Genomic DNA, 15,123 nt, shown 5'->3' with positions numbered 1-15,123 from the left:
ATATTTGGCTATATGTTTTGAATCTGAATTTGTTAAACTCATAACATATAAGATGTCAATTAGTAATAAGTATTGGTTATGGCTGTTTATTCAAAAATGTTCAGAGAAGTTGTTGCTATTTTAAAAGTTACCTGGCTAACTGAATAATCCTGCTTGTTGCAATACCCCCACCTGGACTCTAGTTTCTGGAAGGCAGGTGTTTGACTGGTCGTTGTATACAAAAACAATGCTGACATTACTTGCACCTTCCCATGAATAGTGGGGTGTTTTATTTTAGGTTTATTCATGACCTGAGAACAAGAAGGCATTTTGTATTATGTTTGATTTATTATTATATTTTATCAACTAGATTTCTCCCTAGGGTAGTTTTGCTGTAGTTCAACTTAAGTAATTGGTAGCTTGCAAAACTATGCCTTCACAGTAACTTCCCCAACACCGTAAGTATGTTATTGTCAATCATTAAACACACATTTGAAAGATATTCATTCTGGATGTTTTCAGAACATGCGAATACTTTTTAACTGGAGTAGTAATTCAGAAATATTCCCATTTGTTTGTACTTTCATACTTGACTACTTGAAATACTTGAATTATGCCTCACATGGCAATAACAATGCATTTAGGAAACATAGTTCTGTTTTGTTATGCACCAACCAACTGATTTGCAATAGGGTTTGTTCATGGATTGCTTTGTGCACAGTACCCACTGGCAGAATGGGAGCTCAACCTACAAGATATGCAATGTTTATAACACAATTATCCTGGTTTAGGAATTAACGATTAAATGTATGGGCTTAGACTTTCCTTCCACAAAACAGAGGGATATTTGACATGGCCATGGATTTATACAACTCCAATCAGAACAGCAATTAGTTCAAGTAAATTACAAACATTCAAACAATTTGGGTCAATCACAGCCTATATGATATGACCAGCCAGTCTCTTGCACGTTGGGAGGTTGACTTTCAGCCTGTATGGGGCTTCATGTCAGGTGAGAGTCTACCTAAAGGCCTGCACTGTGGCAGCTGTCTTTGCTGTCTCCCACTAGAAGACCACCAACATGCACAGGGATATAAAGGGTATCTGAATATGCAGGATGTAGTCAGGCAGGATGTAAACATAGCAGAAGTAAACTGGTGTTGAGTCAGAAACTCTGGACGCGGTTCGCTGTTTCAGATCACAAGCGTTTTGCTTGGTTTTAATGGGAATCGCTTGCAAGGTGTGAGGGAGTCACGGCAAAGTTCTTGTTTAGGACCTCCAAGGAAACCAAGCACATACAAAACCAAAACAGATACAAAATTATAATTAAAATAAAAATCAAACATAGAAAAAAACAGAAAAGTTTTCAAAATCTTTGCCTTCTTAGTCGTTGAGGAACTTGGTGCTGTTGTTGCTATGCGTGCCATTCTGCTCCGCATGTCTCTTCTGGCGCGGGAAGAAGTCGGCACGTATCAGTCTGTAGAAGTAGATCAGGATCATGATGTTCATGAGGAACATGGTGACCAGGAAGTAGCCTGCGTGGTCCAGCCAGCTGTAGTTCTGCATGATGAACCAGGTGAGGTAAAACTGGGCACTGAGGCGGAAGCACACGTAGGTGAAGAGGTTGAGCAACTTGTTGACGCTGAAGAGCGGCGTGAACTGGGCCCCTGCTAGCTTCAGCATCAGACGTGTGTGCAGCGTAACGCTGTTAATCTCTACCAGTAAGGCGATGACGGCTCCCGCTACGTAGTGCCCCGTGAACAAAGTGTACAGGAAGCTACCCAGTACCTGAGGAGGAGATGGATAAGCATCAGGACATGGCAAAAAGAACCATAATTCTAATTTGTAATTACATTCACAGAAATGTAATTGATTGGATGAGATTGTGTCATCCTTACGTTGGCCTATCACAATCACTTCAACTGACCATCACGCAAACACGTCATTACGCTGCATTTTGCAGTGTTTAGCCTTTCTTTTTAAACAACCGACAACGCGTAAAAAAGTAATAATTCATAGAGGTCCAGAGGGCACAAATATCAGTGAGAAGTTAAAGTATAGTAAGATTGCCAATTTTGCCAATGAAATTTGCAAATCAGGCACTTACTCGGACAGAAAGCAATCTGGGTGTCCGAGAGTGACGCTTTTTTAACCATTCAATGAAGTGCCCCATCTCATTTCTGTCTCAATCTGTTTCTCCTAAGGAATTTTAGGAAAAATATCTTTGCTTAAATTTATACATAATTGAAACAAAAATGAGATCACATCTAGACCTCCTGAGCTATCAAAGTTTAAACATTTCCTATGGGTAATGATGTGTTTACTGCGTGATGGTCAATTGAAAAGCGACTACAATAGGCCTACCCAACTCTCACAAAACTCTACAAATCCACAACTCACACATTCATACAGTTGGAAGTCAGGCACACTGAAGGACTTTTTCCAGATACGTAAACAATCTCATATGTCAGTATGTAATATGTCAGCATGTAATATGTCAGTATCTCATATGTCAGTATGTCAAGAAAGCGTTCTTGAGCAACCAATGTTGAGACTAAAAGAGAGTGTGTTCAGAATGATAGCTTCTCTATTATTAAGCGGTGGTAGTTGCTCAACAACTTCTTTAGGAAGCACACTCCAACTTTACTCTACCTCTACTCTGTGTTCCCACTCCCATCCACCTCCTCCTTAAAACAGATTTCCTAGAAGATCCCAGCCCTATATACTCAGCAAACAGACCTCTAACTAACTGCACTCTTCAGCTGATCATGCAGCACCCTCTCCACTCCTGGCCCGCTCATCTCAGACAGGCTGAGGGAGAACAGCAGGGTTTACTTCTATCTCATACAAATAGCCCTGTCTTAATAGTCTAACCTGTAATATTTCTCTCCCATAGATTTGCACTGAATTTACTCTAAAAAATACGACACAAAGCGTGTCCCGTATCAGTTCAGTAAGTAAAAAACACGTCTTTTAGTTTCCAATTACGGGATGATTCCATGTTTTACAGGACGGTTGGCAACCTTACCCATGCGACATGAAACCAAGATAAGGTTGAACAAACCATTTCACTAAGATAAGATAAGGTGATGCTGCCATATGACGCCTTTGCCAAACACACCTGTGAAGCCTGATAACCAAAAGCCTGATGGCAGCTAATGGAGCTGCGGTCAACTTCAATACTGGTTGAAAGAATCAGTGCTGCTGTGTCCATGACCACTTGGCAGTCATCTGCTCCTCATTGCTAATAATCTTTTCTTTTAAGCTTTTACTCCGGATTGCGTTATTTTGTTTTACTTTGGTAATTGTTTCACTATGATGAGCGAACAATCCCAACAGTGTTGAGCACTGGTTAAAAACCATGTTTAAAGGGTGTGTGCTTAGTGTCAGAGAGGGTATAATTGGTATAATTGTTGTGGGGGAGTTAGTAGTGGTGGAGCAGCCATCATGGCCACTCAGCTACTGATATACAGAATCTGTATCCTACATCTGTGATTGCGCCTGGCCTTGGGATGCTCTGTGGCACAATTCAGTGTCCCAGTAAACATTCTGCCTGACAAACAAAGTGAGCTTTGTGATTCCGTGGCCGATGGAAACAACACACAGTGGTATTCATTTGGACGCATGAATGTAGAATACAGCCCCCGTGCTCTGCTGAAAATGTACCCTCTTGTCAGAGAGGTCACTGGAGTTCGGTTGAATACGCATTTAAATCGGAGGTACTAGAAATCACTGAAGGATTGTGCAGATTGTGCATTTGAGAAATTCCAAAATGACAAGGTTGCCACACACAGACTATCATATGATAGAGGAAGAAGCAACTCACCAGAAAATGATGCACCAAGAACTCCCACGAGCCTCTTGCATGACCCGTTAAGATGATATCACAGGCATCCTGTACAAAGTACCCTGTCCCAAAACAAATGAATCAAAAACATTACTCTTAACATTCTCTTAACTTTGCACACTTTCATTTCTCTTAACCTTACTTTCATTTTCTCCAACTAGCATGGTGACATTTTTAACAGCATTGTCATTTTGAGAGTATTATATCTCCCCATCTTCCTATACATGAACTAAATGTAACATATTTCAACCATTTTGATACTCTTCTATAACTTGTCATGAATGAAAACAGGTTGTGCATGCAAGAAACAGCAAAAGCCATGACACGTGTTTGTCGTGACTCATGAGCAGTGTGCTCACACCCTACAGAGTCCCCTCTGGTGTTGCACGTGTGGTTTCTCATGTCAGAGAGAGAGAGCCTTAACCTTGCTGTGTGACATAGAGGAACACAGTGCTCTTGCGGTCGCCATTTTTTGATTGATGTGTGGTGGGCTGCCTCTTCCTCTTGACGCAGGTCAGAGAAAAACAGGATATGCTGTTTATATAATCAGGGGGCTCTGGCCTGAGGATGGTTAGAGCATCACACCATCTGACTTTTTATTCAACGGTGAATAGTTTTGTTCGTATTTGTTTGTTTTTGTATCTGATACAAGTGGCATATTTTTTCCGAACGTAAGTAATACTTTTACAACTTTACAGCAGCACCAACTCAGCTGTGTAAATCTGAAGAGCAAACAGATCAAACAGCGCATTGGGATTGAGCCCACTGGTCACTGAAGCATCACTACTGTCAAAAAAGGCAAACAATTAGCATCTTAGCACTTAGCACAGTATAGTTAGCATATTCAACTGGTCGCCTTTTCTACAAGGAGGGTAACCATTGTACACCTTAATGCACCAAGACCAAGGGATCAGTCAAAATGGCGGGCATGAACTAATTTACATGAGTTTTTATCCATTGAAGTTGTGTTAAGCAAAAAACCTAATATATTTTCACAAATTATGTAATATTTTAGCGCACAAACAACAGTAAGCTACCTTTAGATCTACCTTGCCTAGTGTAGACCACAGCCACAAGCAGAACTGTGGACAACCTTGTAAACCCAACAGCTGAAGCCAATCCAAATAATATCATCATATTATTGTCACTGTCCTTCATTGCTGCCTTCTAACAGTGCACAGTCAGTTTCTCCTTCATGATCACATGATCACGCTGTCGTATTCCACCAAGGCCTTTTTTTTATTCGACTGGTCAGACTGAATGGAGGACATTTAGATCACTGCGCAGGTAGACTTGGCCTAAAGGTGCAGCACTACGGGGGTCCAGACGATCAAATAGGCCTAATGTCTTCACACTGTTATCCATGGGAAGGCTAAAGCTGTATTCTCATTTGTTGACTGGAAACCCCATTACCAGCTAATGACTGGATTACCTCATGTAGCACCTGCCACCATATTTACTACTTGAATAGCTGTGGATCATATCTGGCCCTGATTTGGCACAAATACACTCTATCTGTGCCTTATCAGCGCTGAGTTGGTTGCTGTCTGTTGCAGAGTTGGTGGCAATCAGGGTGGATGGTGAATTAAGTAATTGGTAACAAGCAGTGACTCCGACAGCGCGAGTGCCTTGAGCATTCCCACGTGTCAGGATGGGAGAGGAGTCCCATTGGATCCCTGGCTTGTTTACGGCTTGTTCTCAGGGGAGAGCAGGAGCTTGCATAATGACTGCGTTGCGTGATTCCGCTGCAGGTGGGGGTTTCGCTCTCTGTGGAGGCCAGAGGGGGTTTGTTTGGGAGCTCATGTCAGATCAGGTAACACCACTGGGATTTTCTGAGCAAGGAGTGTCTCTTCTTCTAAGGACTAAAGGAAGGTGGACTTTTTTTGTGGGAAGAAAGCTGATCAAATTTCCCTCTTGTACCTAGCTAATTGTTCAAACTAGGGATTAGTGAACATTTAACGTTAAATTTGTATGTGATCTCCCTTTTCGCCTTGAAATGAAAGCAATATGAAATGCTATGAATGTTGACAAACCAGAGCAAGCCAGTTCACTGTGGTATTGGTGGGTTCCCTAGCTTTGTCTAGGCTTGCAGAGGATTTCAGAGGACTGTGTGTGTGTGTGTGTGTGTGTGTGTGTGTGTGTGTGTGTGTGTGTGTGTGTGTGTGTGTGTGTGTGCATGTGAGTGTACGTCTGTGCCTTTTGCAAATATGAGCGTGTGTATTTGTATGTGTTTCTCTGTGTGAATATGTGCACATTGGTCCCTGAGTTCAATCAGGCTGTTAATGATTTTCTACAAATAAAACAACACACTTGTAAAACAACACACTTGTATATGTGTATCATAACTCCTCTCTGTTCAAAGACTTGAATGACAGCAAACCAAGGGCTACTGACCTGAAGAAACACAGACGAGGAGATAGGAGGCTGGCGTGTGGAAGGAAAAGATGTTCTGCAGCATCTTAGGCTCCAGGACCAAGCTGAGAGGAGTAACATATATAAAAAAAACATTAAAACAGGAAAAGGTTTTATTTTTTTCCACCTCATCCCTAACCCATATCATGAACCATATCATTGAGCACAGATATTTCTCTGCATGGCAGCACAGTTGATTTTAGTATTTATCAAGCTATTATCTTTATGAAATCTCCATGGTCTATGAAATTACAGTTAAACTGTGAAACCAGCTTAAAACCAATACATCCATGCCATTTGTACATCACTGTCTGTGTAGTTTTTTTTAAGTTCCCCTCCTTCAATAAATAAAAGTGCCACAATTCATTGTTGCTTATCAGTACAGTCATCTTCAACCGGATATTGAACAGTATTCATTGGGCAAATGTCTGTAATTATACATGGTTGTGTGGTAAATAGCCTCCGTTTAACTTTGGGGTTTATGTTAAGTCCCTGCATATGTATGAAAGGTCAGAGTCCCTGTGGGGTCATGCATGTAATAATACATCAACAGTTTTTAAAGATGTAATTTCCAAACAAAGGTATGGGTAGAGGTCCAGTAGTTGGTGGGTGCACACATCCCGATATATTTCCAGACGACTGCATGAACTAATGGTAAGGATAATTGATTTCATAGTTCTGGGGTATATCTCTCAACAGTGGTTTAGATTAGCTTTAGGTTCAACAGCATTGACAAGTCGTCCTTCCTACTCTCTGGTCTCTTGCTTCCTTTAAAGCTTTAATATAGTGTTCACCTGAAGTTATGCTTCTTGTAAAGCTTTACCATAGTGTTCACCTGAAGTTATGCTTCTTGTAAAGCTTTAATATAGTGTTCACTTGAAGTTATGCTTCTTGTAAAGCTTTAATATAGTGTTCACCTGAAGTTATGCTTCTTGTAAAGCTTTACCATAGTGTTCACCTGAAGTTATGCTTCTTGTGGTCACTGAGGAGTGAGGAGTGAGGAGTATAAGTGGCCCTAGTGCTGTGTGAGGGCTACGTTGTCTTCGCTGTAGTCTTCCCAACACGTTGCACACAGAACATTCTGGTCAACAAATGGGCGGGGTGCCTGTGTCATAGCAGCCCAACTTAATGCTTAATCGTTTTTCTGGCTCACAGGTTTTTCCAGTTTCAAAATCTCAGTGGTTTTACAATGGTTTGCCACTCCTTGCAAAGAGATATTCCACTGAATTCCACTGACATGTCCCTGTGCAACAATGCATGGGTGGTAAGAGAAAGTCTCCATGTGCACATGTGTAATCCAAATCCTAACCAGGGACCTATTCATGACCAGAAAAGTTCCTCAAAGTATTTACATTAGACTATATTTCATATGTTTTGTATGGTGCCATAAAAACCTGTTGATCAAGTCTAGATAAAAAATTTGGATAGCGTTGAGACATACATACCACCAAAATTTCCAGAAAACTCAACTACTTTCTGCAACTGGCACTTAATCGGAGTTCAGACCATTGGTCAAATTCTGAAGTCGCGCAGAAGTCATCTATCTATATGTGTGTGTGTGCTTTGTGCGTTGTGAGTGAGTGTGTGTCTGCATGTCTGTGTCTATGCATGTACGAGTGCATGCATATGTGTTCCTGTTTGTTTGTGCGTGTGCCTGACTGGTTATGAAAGAGCACATGCGCATGTGTGTGCTTCTGTGTGAGTGTGTTTGTGTGTGTAAACTATGCCTTGTCCACACGTTGCTACCAGCCACCTTCATTGGAACATCATGTGAAGTCTCTGTGAATGAACAATGGACACCCCAGTTACCCCCTGCCCATATCGGGGGCCCACTTACCAGGTCACGGCCCAGATGCCGGTCAGTGTGGAGTGGACCAGCGACACGGACAGATTCCTCCACTTCCAGTAGCGGAAGGCGTCATTCTTCACCACCTTTGGCACGGGCAGGTTCCGCTGCAGGTAGTGGACGCACCGGAAGGCCATGGCGAAGCCCACCACCGAGAGTCCTGGGTGCCCCTGCAGTATCGGCAGCAGGGCCTCCATCTTTCTCTGTTTCTCTCTCTCGCTCTCTCTGTCTCTCCTCCCGCTCTCTACTCCTTAACCCCTTGATGTACTGTTGTTTCTTTTTACTTCAGTTCCTCTCTTTCTTTCGCCCTTGCTCCAGCTTTCCCCCAATCCTTCCCCTTCCTCTCTTCTCTTTACTCACTTCCAATAATGCCCTCGTACCACACTCACTCCTTCTTGTAGGTGTGGTGGGTGTGTGTTTGTGTGTGTCTGTAAGTGTGTGAGTAGAGTCCGGAGGAGGGCGTGGGGAAGTGCTGCTCTTCCAGGGGGGCTGCTCACTCGCTCCCCCTCAGCTCCTTGCAAGAGATTCCTGAATGGCTTGTTCCTCTGAGTTCTGTAGGCGCGTCTTCTCTCCACTCGGTTCCTCTCTGCTCCTCTCCTCTCTTCTCTCTCGTTCACTTCCTGAACCAGCATGGGAAGCTCCTCAAGAAATTCTCCATTCACCTCCACCGTTTTTTACTCCTTACTGTCCTTTCTTCCACTCTCTCTGTTTCTCTCTCTCTCTTTATCTCTCGTTCTCTCACTCTCTCTGGCTCTGTGCATCTGTGTTGCTGCTCAGCCAGTCTCAAGGCGTGGAGGGGGAGGGTTCTTGTCACAGAGAGAGAGAGAGAGAGAGCGAGAGAGTTGTTGAGAGAGCGCAGCGAGAGAGGAAGAGAGTCGTTGAGGGTGGTGGCCTGTCTGCTTGGAGACAACTACACAGTGAGGGAGGAGCTGTTCAGTTCCATCTCACATGTTTTAAAAACAAGCATGACTTGTGCTGTAATGCAAGCCAACTTTGGGTCATGCTACTGCCCGAGGCAAGCAGTCAGTTGGCCCTTTATTTGCTGTGGCACTCGAGATGCAGGAGAAAGTGTTTGTCTCGTTCGCTCTGAGTTGTAAACACAGGCGAGGGGAGGGAGAGGACAGTTTGGCAACTTTAAATTGCATATATCACCTACTTGTGGAATAGGGCATGCCACTTCCTCTCCGATTGGAACAGAGAGAGTGAGATCACAAGAGAGAGAGAGAGAGAGAGTTAGAGAAAGAGACAGACAGAGAGAGAGAGAGAGTAGAGGGAAAGGGTGAAACTCCATACATAAACTTGTGTTTGATTTTCCTCCTTCCTTTCATACCAGTGGCACTCCCCACAGCTGGCCTCTACCGTAGGGGGAGGGGTTCGAGAGGAAGTGTCGATTGAGCACCAGCAGCAACAGCAGCATTGGTGAGAGAGACATGAGGCATGCAGCAGCAGCTCAACAATGAGATACACACACACACACACACACACACAAACACACACACACACACACACACACACACACACACAAACACACACACACACACACACACATGCACACACACACACACACACACACACACACACACACACACACACACACACACACACACACACACACACACACACACACACACACACACACACACACACACACACACACACACACGCACACACACACACACACATACACACACAGTCCTCTGAAATCCTCTGCAAGCCTAGACAAAGCTAGGGAACCCACCAATACCACAGTGAACTGGCTTGCTCTGGTTTGTCAACATTCATAGCATTTCATATTGCTTTCATTTCAAGGCGAAAAGGGAGATCACAGAATCAGTAATCAATTAGAAGCTGTTGTTTTTGTCTCATTCTCATGTCTTTCCAGGTATTTCTGCCAACTGGAAGGACCGCTGCAACAGATGTCAACATCTGCCCTCTGGTGTGGGAAATGCACTTTGGTTTCCAAGCTATGGAAAAAAAAGTGAGAAACGACCAAAACTATTTGCCTGCACGCTCTACTTTGGAAATCAACTGAAGTCTATGAGTGTGTCATAAGTGTGACATTAAGGTGGAGAGAATATCTTTTGGGGTTTAGCTTTAAGGCTGTTTTGTCTGGAGTTGGATTCCAACACCAATTAGTGTGGTTCAAATATTAGCCACAAGATGGCAGCACAATCACGTTACTTTGGCATTTTGGGTCACTTGGAAACATGCAAATTAATGCAATATATTATGTTTAAAGCTACAACAGTCATTTCCTTATACCACTAGTGATACGTAAAGACTTATTCATTCAACATATACTGTAAACAATTTCTTCCAATATCAACAGACCACACAAGAGATGACAAAGGACTAACAGGTGAACATGTTGAAAATGATAGGCCTACATGGTTTGTAGGAAGTGTCACACATGGACCTACTGTAAGACAGTTTTATGGTATTGCAAGCTTTAGGTTTTTTTTCTATGGTTTGAAAGTTTAAAGTGTGTAGACTTGATATGTTTACAAATTTGACCACTTTTCAAATCTAACAATGATTCTAAATATTCTTACCTTGGGGCCTCTCTCTTAAGAACTCTCTGATCAACACTACAAGGCAGCTACTGTCATTAGATCACACAGGCGGAGATGGGGCTGAACCATATTAAAAGAGTGAACAGAGAAGTTGAGATAATTGGTTACAGTGTAGGTTATCGGATCAGTGTTATTACAGGAGACCTGGTCAAAAAAGAACTGAAATTAGTACTTCATAACATTCCACAAGTATAGACATTGATGGCCACAAGACGGCGCTCTTAGTTCTATGGATCTTTGAGGGAGCAAGTAGTGAGACAAAGCATTTCTTAGTGAGATGATGAGACATTTTCCAGTTCCTGGTGTTTGTATGAATTGGTTGTACTGCCTTTTCTGGGTATGTTTGTGTGTGGTCAATCTAACCTATAGAGTGTTCATCCTTTTTGTACGATTGCATTAGTTAGACAAACTAGGTAAGTGTTATACCCTGATTTATGAGACCAATGTTCCATCAGGAAAGCTATACAGTTGTCTGCGGCTCTTTGCTGGAAGGCAGAGTTGTAGCACATTCCCCCAACCTTTGATATATCTAAGGATGGAATCTTTGCAAGGTTTTCCAGGCTAACCAATTATGAGGTCACATTTCCTTATTCCTTCCTCCAAAATGTCAAACAAATGGAACCAAGGCAGAAATGGCTGTATACGCTCTTCTAATGAAATTAATGCAAAGGAATTATTTCAATTCAGATGTCCTATGTAACTGTTGGGAAAGACAAACTAATGGAGATTGTGGGGGTTGAAAGAACAGGCCTGGAAGGAGATGACAGTGTTGGTTTATTCAGTTATGATAAGGCTTGAAATTGGCTCAGTCTGCAAGAATGTGTGGAGGGGAGTAGTCACCGCTCCGGCCCCAGACCTGAGTCACCTCATGTTCAGTAAACAATGACAATCAGATGCCCTGAGCCATGATTTTCACATGGTTCTGTCTCTCTTTGAGAAATATGAGTTAACAATGCTGCAATGATGATTTAAAACACACACACAAACACACACACACACACACACACACACACACACACACACACACACACACACACACACACACACACACACACACACACACACACACACACACACATACACACACAAAGACACACACATCTCCACAGACAAAAGTTGATATCTTCTGACTGAAGCACAAGGGCATGGCTCTATGGGGTGCTTGCCCCCAGGCCTGTAGGTGACCTGAAAATATCCTGGGAAAGGAGAAGAAGTCCTGCACAGGTCTCCATTATTGAAGAGGCCCATCGCAGCCCAGACACAACAGGACAGAGATTGGAAAATAATCATCTTTGTTCTCACAGCCTCACTCCACAGTTCACTGTATAGAGACATTTTTCTGACTGCCTGTGTGTAGGACGAAGGACAGGGTATTTTTTCATTTTAATTAATCAGTAATAACATTTAATATAATGTGACACTTGTCTTTCCTATACATCGTTGATTGTGATTGATATAACTGCTAAACAAAATTGGTGATTAAACTGACACTATGCAACAATTTGACACTTTTTGAGTTATTGTTTTATAGGCAACTAGTTTTGGTACCATCCTCAAATTAATTTGTATAGCATATGGTAATGTGAAGGACAGATAAACACCTGTGTCTGGCTGGAACACCCTGCAAAAATGGAAGAAAAGCTTTCACACGCATGACATTGCCAGCTATACTGCCAAAAGTTAGTGGGTTGGCAAGTTTCTATCAGTGTCAGCTGGGCTGTTGGTGGGGGTTTGCAAGGTTTTTGCATGATTTTAAGGTAGTTAGCTTTCTAGTTTTGGAACAGAACTCCGTATTGCTGCTTTAACATAAGGACTAAACAATGAATGTTATTACTTGAGCAGTTCTGAAGAGCCTCTGAAGTAAAATCAAGTGATTTTCTGTCAGCTCTGGACCCATTCAGTATTCTTCATTCAGTTTTATTAATTTGCATTGCCCTTGTCACCTGTGAATCTGAGCATGTTGTTCTTTATGAGACGCACCTGTTCAGGAAGGTATTCAAGGTTCACTTGGAACTCTGTGAGTGTGTGTAAAAACACCCTGAGGCAAGGGTTTAGGATCCAGTATGGAGGGAATTTCTGCCTTACAGTGTGTTGATAATTCATCAAGTTGTGTGAGAACTGGGCTTTGAGCTACTTTTCATTTTTCCCTTTTCTGAGCAGAAGAACAGAAGAGAGAGAGAGAGAGAGAGAGAGATAAACACGATTCTGAGAGTCAGTTGGAAAGGAACGAGTAAAGGAAAGTGAAAAGGTGCCATCAAGGATGTGTTTGGGTTCTTTGCCTTGCCCATGTAACACAATTCTTGAAGATTATTCCAAAAATGTCTTTGGTTCTGTCTCTCAGAAAAAGGTTTTACTTTTTATCTTTCCAAATTCGAGATGATGCTTTTAGAGGTTATTCATGTAGATGAAGGTCCCAGAACATGAGTGCCGCCTAGAATACATAAAGGTTTCATTTTAAACCCTTTTAAATCAGAGAAACTCTTTTTTTACAAAGAATGCATAGTATAAGATGTTACTGTAGTTAAGGAGCATAATGGTTGAACACATACCCATCCTCTAATCTAAACTGAGTGCAAACAATGGCTGTTTACTCTTGCGTGCTGACCAACCAAGCTGAACATTCTCATTTGCTTCCTCTGTCATTCTCAAGACTAGCCCAGTTGCATTTTTGCTTTATGCCCTCAAACACTGTTGCCCTTCGTGTTAGCTTTGTGTGCTGCGTCACGTTGTGGAACTATCAATCAAACGTAAACAGACACCTCGCTGACTGAAACTGAGGGTGGCGATAAAAGCGTGAAATATGCGGGGAGGCCGAAACCAGTCTAGTTTATGAACAAACCCGCACAGTTCCCACAGACAAAACAAGCCAAGGAGACACAAACTCATGCATTGTTTACCACAGCGCAAGGTGTTGACATTTGTCCTACATTGTGTTGATTTTTGTTGCCAGAGTACTTTAATCTTCCTCTGACATTTATAAATTCTCACTTATTCCACTGAAGGGCCCATGTGTAAATATAGACAAATTTGTTTACACATTTGAAAATAGTACATTAATTGCAAATGCTTTCATATTGCGTTACCTACAAGAATATAGGATCATCTGTGTGCAATGGTAAAACTCTCTTTTTCTCTTTTTCATGTATTTCATATTAGGCAATCTCATGAACAAAGAAAATAAGGCATAGCTGTTTGCCTTGTGGTCTTGTACTCTTGTTTGTGCGTAACAACACACCCTCCAACACAAAAATCAATGTCCTTTTATGTTGTCTTTCTTGTGGTGCTTTAGGCTGCCTTTAGGGGACTTCACCACTTATTTAGTCTAACTGGACATGGCACAGTGATGTATTTTGTGTTCAAAGCCATGCAATGGAATTGGTCATGAACAGACAACAGCATTTCCAAATACACAGTGGAATTGAAAGATCTCCCTTTCCCCAATACGAACTCCACAGTCCTGCGTTCAATGATCTGAAGACTAGTTTCTCAGCCTTGCTTTGTCTTTATAGGCATTGTTAAGCGCCAGTATCTTTTTATTTGTTAAGTTGTCATCACAATAAGTCCTTCAGGATGATTTATGAAGTGGTGTGGTTTTCTATGGACTGTGACATAAATATACACAATGTAATCAGGGTTATGGAGCACTGTGTGGCAATCTCCTTTATAATGGTGCTCCTCAGATAAATTGAGCATTACCCAGAAGTCAGTCATGACTCATATATTTGACCTATTTCCTTCATGGGACGTGATGTGTTTTTATTTTTTCAAGCTTGAAAAGGAGACTTTCCAGAAGCTTTTCTGTGGCTGAGTAGCTATCCTTGCCCAAGGGGAGAGAGTCTGTGACCAAGGCTGTCTAGACAGTTTTACCTGCGAAACAGCAGCAGCTTGCCTCTCCTCTGCTGGAGTCAAGCAGCGTGGGAGGAGGGAGTGGGGAAATTAGGAAGAACTAGAGGTTAACACACACACACACTCCCTTCGCCAAGTGGCTGTCAACTCTCTCTCTCTCTCTCTCTCTCTCTCTCTCTCATACACACACACACACACACAAACCTGAACGCTCCTCCAAACACATAATACACACACACACACACAAATATCTGATAATAAATCAACAGCGTCATCATAAATCAGGTCACTATACGGCCAGCCCTGCCCACACTCCCTGTAATTGTGTAATATGACAAAACACATACCTTCCTTTACAATATTATTATCCAATGTCAATGCACAGTGCACCATAGAGTGGGCATTAGGACAAAAACTCATGTTTTCAGTCGGCGGCTGAAAACACAGTCTGGCCAGCTGTCCATTTAGCAATTCAGGGATTAGTGTGGCTCTGCGCCAGTAGTGAGCGACTTAAGCCTTTATGTTTACAAATAATGAGTCGTCATCTCAGGGGTCGGACCATTTACATCCTCCGCTGTCACGGTTAGTGAATGACGCTGGAGGATTTTACTTAGGCCAGC

General features: G+C 42.3%; 1 protein-coding gene across 1 annotated transcript; it reads right to left on the bottom strand.

Moving 5' to 3' along the window:
- Positions 1-307: 307 nt before the first annotated feature.
- Positions 308-8,966, bottom strand: tlcd1 (TLC domain containing 1). Its single transcript, XM_012839789.3, has 4 exons — positions 8,076-8,966; positions 6,221-6,303; positions 3,806-3,888; positions 308-1,767 (listed from the first exon to the last, which is right to left on the bottom strand). Exons 1-4 carry the CDS (start codon positions 8,279-8,281, stop codon positions 1,363-1,365), a joined length of 777 nt encoding a protein of 258 aa, XP_012695243.1. The 5' UTR covers positions 8,282-8,966; the 3' UTR covers positions 308-1,362.
- Between the last annotated feature and the right edge of the window lie 6,157 nt (positions 8,967-15,123).

Source organism: Clupea harengus, chromosome 9 (genome assembly GCF_900700415.2).
Source record: "Clupea harengus chromosome 9, Ch_v2.0.2, whole genome shotgun sequence".
NCBI lineage: Eukaryota > Metazoa > Chordata > Actinopteri > Clupeiformes > Clupeidae > Clupea > Clupea harengus.
This window is presented reverse-complemented; position numbering and strand designations above follow the sequence as displayed.

Bases quoted from the DNA above. Each gene is read 5' to 3' on its own strand.
- tlcd1 (XM_012839789.3), bottom strand. From the start codon at position 8,281: ATGGAGGCCCTGCTGCCGATACTGCAGGGGCACCCAGGACTCTCGGTG. The intron at 3,889-6,220 runs GTCAGTAGCCCT...GTTTTGGGACAG, and splicing joins CCTCGTCTGTGTTTCTTCAG to GGTACTTTGTACAGGATGCC. The intron at 1,768-3,805 runs GTGAGTTGCTTC...TCTCCTCCTCAG, and splicing joins TCTTGGTGCATCATTTTCTG to GTACTGGGTAGCTTCCTGTA.